Raw genomic sequence first — 5,977 nt, forward strand, 5'->3', positions numbered from 1 at the left:
GGCACAAGTACATTGGGATGTTTCATTTGATTGGTGTGTTGGTTCTTGGTGCAGCTATTTGACTGTACTGAGGTCTCAAGCATGGAAGAGGTACTTCTACTTTCCTGCAGGGCAGGGGGGAAGAAGACAATCCAGGTATAAAGGTCCCAGGACAAAATTATTGGCACCAAAGTGTTACACAGCTGCAAACCCTACTGCAGGCCCTTCATGCAGTGGTGGCACCTGAAATGGTCATCTCCTGCCCTAAAGTAAAATGGGAGTTTTAGGACGGCTTTTCCTCCCACATGCCTTATGTGTTAAAATGGGAATGGAAAGATTTGCGGTGGAAATATACATATATACTTTATAGGCAGGTAGGTAGGTAGGTAGATATATATAATGTTATTATAACATAATATAATATAACATAACATATATTATTACACACACACAAACATATACATATACATACATAAATGCATACTTACATATACATACAGCCCCTACTATGTATGATTCTACAAGGGGTTAAAAGCAGCACCATAATAAGGGGGGCAAGCAGGGCAACTGCCCCAGGTGCTGAAGGAAAGGGGTGCCAACAGACGCTGCCCAGCTGGGGCGGGGCATGGGACAGAGCTGCGAGCGGCTCATTTGGGGGCGCATGGGGATGGAGGAAGGGTGGCTCCCGCCAGTGCATGCACCCCTGGGCAAGCGCTGGCAGAGGGGCATGTGCCCCCCAGATCTGTGCGTGGGTTGAGGGTCGACTGTCACTGCAAGATTTGCCCTGGGCATGAAACTTTCTTGCTATGGTACTGGTTAAAAGAAAGGGCTTGTCCACAGCTGGTGTCTAGTTTCTGCCCCTTGAAAGTTTAACAGGAGTTAGTGTAACTATAAAGGGTATTCCTTTACATGCAATTATCCGACTTTTTAAAAGTCAAAATATTTTCCTTAGCATCTTCTGTCAGTGAATCCCAGTGACTCCCATACAGAAAAGAACATCCATAATCTGAAGACTTACTCTTGCGAGGATCCAGGCTGCCCTGTTTGTATCATTCCTGGCCAAAACTAGAGGTGAAATAAAAAAAGTTACCATTGTTTTCTTTGTAGAATACTATTACCTACTATATATAAAAATATTTGCTTTGCAAAAGCACACAAAAGTACAATTTATACACCAATCCACTGATCTAGCCTTCATTTCCTACTGATCACTGTTAGAAATACTTTTATTGGAGTTGATTGACAACTTACCCCAGGTGCACCAGGAAATGTAGGACGGGGAATTCCTGGCAGGCCCAACTTGTTGTGAATAGCAGTAGCTGATACTATCTGAGCTGATGACATTGCTGCCATGTGTTGGAGTGCTTTGTCCTTTGCAGTCTGATCCTTTAACATGACAATTACATGGAGTCTTAAACCATTTGACACGACAAATCGTGTTACATAAGTGCAGCTACAAGCACATAACTAACACTTAAAAAGCCACACAGAAAATGCAAAAATAGCAAACCATGCAGAAAAATATAGCATGAAAGCTAATTACACCCAAACTATCTCAAAGCAAAAATTCTCCTGTCAGACAGGCACAGTAGGGATGAACTCTTGCAATCTGCTTGACATGCATGGAGCTCTGGGAGAGTACACTGTGGCTCCAACCTTGCACTTATACCCATGCAGGTATATATTTTTGTCCACGCAAAACTCCACTGATTTAATATATCTTTGAATTCAGTGGGGGTCTGCCTGCGTGGCTCTGTTTGCAGGACTGAGGCCTAGCAAAGTTTAGCTTTGATTGTTAGAGAAGTTTGCCTTTAGAATGAAAAAACTTTTAAAGGAGAACACAGAAATACAGGAACTTGTGAATACTGCTTTATTTTTCTTTGTAGGTATTTCAAATTCTTTTCTCCATTTTTTTTCCTCCAATTTATCATAAAAATAAGGAAAAACATTCTGTGGTTTCTAATTTGAGATTTCTATTTACAATTCTCCTTGTTACTTTTAAATCATAGAGATACAGCTTTTAAAAAAAACCCTGTGTTACTATAGCGTTTGAATGCTCTGGTCCCAACTCAAGACCTCATTGTGTACAAATACAGAACAAGAAGATGGTCTCTATCCCAGCAGGGTTAGGAAAATAGATATTTTAGGGCAGAACACAATAGGTAAGCATAAACTGTTACTGTATGGCCACAGTAGGGCTATTCATTTAGAAATGCTGTACTAATTCAAGTGCTAATGTTTAGGTATGTGGCTTACACTGAAGGAACACAAGCAGTATTAGGCAACTTCATTTTCCCAAGCAAAGTAGCAAGCATGCTGGCAAGGGATGCATGCTTTTATTTATGGTAGATGAATTTGCATATACGTTCCTTCTCAAGCTTATAGGTAGTAGTACGATAGGTGAGCAGTTTCTTCCTTGGAATAGCTCCTTTAGAAACAGCGCAGGCTGAAAGTACAGTAAAAGCTAGCCAAAAATTCTGCCAAGCACAGCTGAAGTACATAATACTTGGTTTAGTTAAAATACTTACCATGCTTGTTACCTGGATACAACAACAAACAGTTTGTTAAAATGTTTGTGCACAATAGCAGGTTTTTAGTAAAATACTCTACAGTGTAAGAAGAGACAAAGGAAGAACATTTTGCTCAATCTTCAATCTTAGGCATAAGCAAGTAAATCATTTGCACCAAGGGACTGATTCATTAAAACTAATAATAAAAATATCCTTCCTCACTCTCAAGAACAGCAGATCCTAGCTGAAGTGTATCAGTCCTGAAGTACATTTCCCTGAGCTCTGTGGCACCCTGAGGAAGGCTCCTCTGTTGGATAAAGCTTTACATATTTGGTCCTCTGTTGGTTTATTAGGGCAGCAGGTGGAGCAGGGGAGTAGTTGTTCTCAGTAACTCTGTGCCTTTCAGGCTTAAAGGTTGAAATCTGAGAAGGTGTTAGTGCTTTTAGAGGCAATATTAACACCTGTAGACCCATCTGTACCTACTCCTGCTAGTCCAATTTCGGGAACAGTGAGTGTGCAACACAGCTTCTGCAAAAGCCACAGTTAGGGATAAATGGACAGCAGGTCTGCTATAAAGGGGACACAAGGAGTCTGTTCCTTAAGATATATGTAGCTTTCAAGAGATCTTCTGGTTTAAGGAGCCAATCTCTTTAACTGTTCCACACAATGAGAAAGAAACTCTGTAAATGAAAACTCATGTAAAAGTAAGAATATGGCCCTAAAGCAATATCTGTGGTTTCCTTAACTTCTAACTTAAAGACTGTAGGCCCATATGGAGTCCCATCCACCAGTCCTTACTTAGGCACAACCCTAAAATCAGGTTTGAAGAAGTCAACACTTTAAATCTCATGTACAGTTGGCTGAATCTTTGCAAAAGCAAGCATGCAGAAGAGAGCAATATCTTGCATGTGAAGTATGTGAGCCAAGTGACACAACATACACACAAACTTCTTGATCCTAGTAACCTCCTGAACTAAATGAACTCTGTTCTTGTGCTTATCATGTCATCACCAGAAACTCCTACTGTGCTTCTGGTCTAATTGCCAGCAGTTTCCTGCACAGCTTCTTCTCTTGTATATAAAATAAATCCAGTGCCATCATGGAAAACAGTGCTTCTCAACCAAGGTGCTGCGGCACCCTGGGTGGCTTTGAGATCCTCTCAATGTTAGTATGGTTAGGTATGTAAACATGATTCACAAAATAAACCCAGAGATTTCAAATGCAGATCCAGAGTGTTAATAACAGTCTGATCTGTTGCAGTCTTTGTAACAAAACAACTGCACTGTTAGTTTTCAAAAAAAGAGTGAAAACTAAAGAGCTGGCATTTTCAGAAGGATGCCTCAAGTCTAATGATGGATGCCTTGAGTCCAAAAATGTTGACAACCACTGATGTAAAGCCAAGTGCTCAGTCCTTCTAACATTCCCAAACCTACACTGCTCTGATCCTACCATGTCTTTGTTATACATAATGGAGATAAATATTTAAATGCATGGCTTGGGATAGAAATGCATTTCTGACCATTACTCATGCCACACTGAATTGAACTCTCACAGACAAAAAATAATTAATTAATTAAAAACCCCCAAAAAACAAGCTTTGAGAGATTTTCATTTTCATATACAAGTTTGCTCTACATACGAGCAAGTGCCAAAATAACATCTGTAGTTGGTTGGAGGGCCGCTATGCTTTATTAGTGATATGACTATTGCATTAATGAATTACTGGAGCAGTTATAGGGAATATTCAATGGAGAGCATATTTAAATTATTCTAGAGGCCCCAAAAGAAGAAATTATTTTTAAAAAAAATCTCATTATGGCATGAAGTCTCCAAATAATTAAGATTATTTGTTGCTGCTCTGTGCTGCTAAACTATTTGCATTTTTGCAGTGGCAATTAATTTTAAACACTTTGAATAGGTACATTTTTAGTCAGGTTGACAGATGATAAAGGTCAGAACTGATGAGATGGCAGGAAAACAGTCCCAGGAGTAGAGCAGTAATTCTCAACCAGGGTGCTATGGCACCTGGGGTGTCTTAAAATTTTTTCAAGGGTGTCGTGCAGTGCCACGCAATGTTAGCACTATTAGGTTTGCAAACGTGTTTCACAAGATAAACCCAGGAATTTCAAACAGAAATCCATAGCTGGGGTCTTTCTGAGCTCTTTGCAACAGAAAAAACTATTATTTTTCTGTAGTCAAAAAAGAGTGAAAACCGAGAGTTGGTATTTTCCAAGAGGTTCCTCAGGGCTACCCAGGAGTGTCACAAGTCTAACAAGGTTGAGAACCACTGAAGTAGAGCGAGAGTCTCACAGACTGTTGAAAGTCTCTACTGTCTTATTTTTCAGTTGGTTTAATTAGATTTAAGAATTCTACCAATATAAAAATTAAATAGAATTCAGCCATTTTGGGAGTTAGTGCTATTCTAGACTTTGGCCTTGTCTTTGGCCCTGCACAGTTTGTTAAGATTATGAGAAAGGCAGCTTTTTCATAGTTAAATAACGCCTTCTTACACTACTTTCTCATTTCAAAATCAAATACAAGTGGACAGGAGGCCATGATTTAAAATGACGCTGAGTATTCTTTCCTCCAGTAGAAGTCAGTGAGAGCAACAACTGATCTATACCTGTTAATTTAGGCCTAAGACACTAATCTTCCAAAGATTCAAAGAAAATCTCATTTTGAGATTTATTTTTATTTAATTAAGAGTTTGACAGTGCTGTCCTTATCTAACATTGCTTACTTCCCCCTCAAAAAAACAAACAAACTCAACACAGAGTATACAGCCAGACCTAGCCTGCAAAATAAGTAGAAAAGGAGCACTTTATCTGCCTTAAAATGCAACCATTTCTAGGGGAAAGCAAAGTAAATGATTAATAATACCACAGCAACATTACACAAGATAGAAAGTGAGGACAGCTTTATCTAATTAAAACTGCAGGGGGGATTTACGCAGGCAGCTTACAATAATTACCTGAGCTGGAATTTGGCCGGGACAAATAGGTAGCACCCCTGCTTTAAAAGAGAATGCTATGGGATCTTCAATGACCTCAAGTGGTTAGGAATGTAATTTTATATCTTGCCTGAGATAGGGTGCCTGCTTCTGCATACTGCTATATAAATCTGAAATAAGGCCCCTGAAATCCATGAAGTTACTCAACTATATAACGGCATACGTTAAAGCCTCAGAGGGAAGAGTGTCTCCAGCTGCATCAACACCATTACTTCCTGCAGCAGCTTAAGGTATTCTTTAAATGCGTCCCATCTAGAACTGACCTGGCCTAACCTTACTTAATTTATGAACTCTGATGGGATTGCTGCTGCCAAAGAATGACACCCTGGTAAATCATAGATTGCGGATGTCACTTTTAAATCAATCTCTCTCTCCCATTACAGAATTCTGACAGTTGGAGATACATACATACATACATACATACATACATACATACATATATATATATATATATATATATATATATATATATATATAT

General features: G+C 39.3%; 1 protein-coding gene across 2 annotated transcripts in view; it reads right to left on the bottom strand.

The window, feature by feature from the left end:
- TEAD1 (TEA domain transcription factor 1) overlaps positions 1-5,977 on the bottom strand; it is a 178,543-nt gene that overhangs the window by 60,709 nt on the left and 111,857 nt on the right. For both annotated transcript variants that reach the window (XM_019519563.1, XM_019519562.1), the window contains 2 exons: positions 1,231-1,365; positions 998-1,044 (listed from right to left, as the gene is read on the bottom strand). In XM_019519563.1, the coding sequence (XP_019375108.1) occupies positions 998-1,044; positions 1,231-1,365 (182 nt within the window). The remainder of the gene's footprint in view (positions 1-997; positions 1,045-1,230; positions 1,366-5,977) is intronic.

This window comes from Gavialis gangeticus, unplaced genomic scaffold (assembly GCF_001723915.1).
Source record: "Gavialis gangeticus isolate Ggan-Ray unplaced genomic scaffold, GavGan_comp1, whole genome shotgun sequence".
NCBI classification, from domain to species: domain Eukaryota; kingdom Metazoa; phylum Chordata; order Crocodylia; family Gavialidae; genus Gavialis; species Gavialis gangeticus.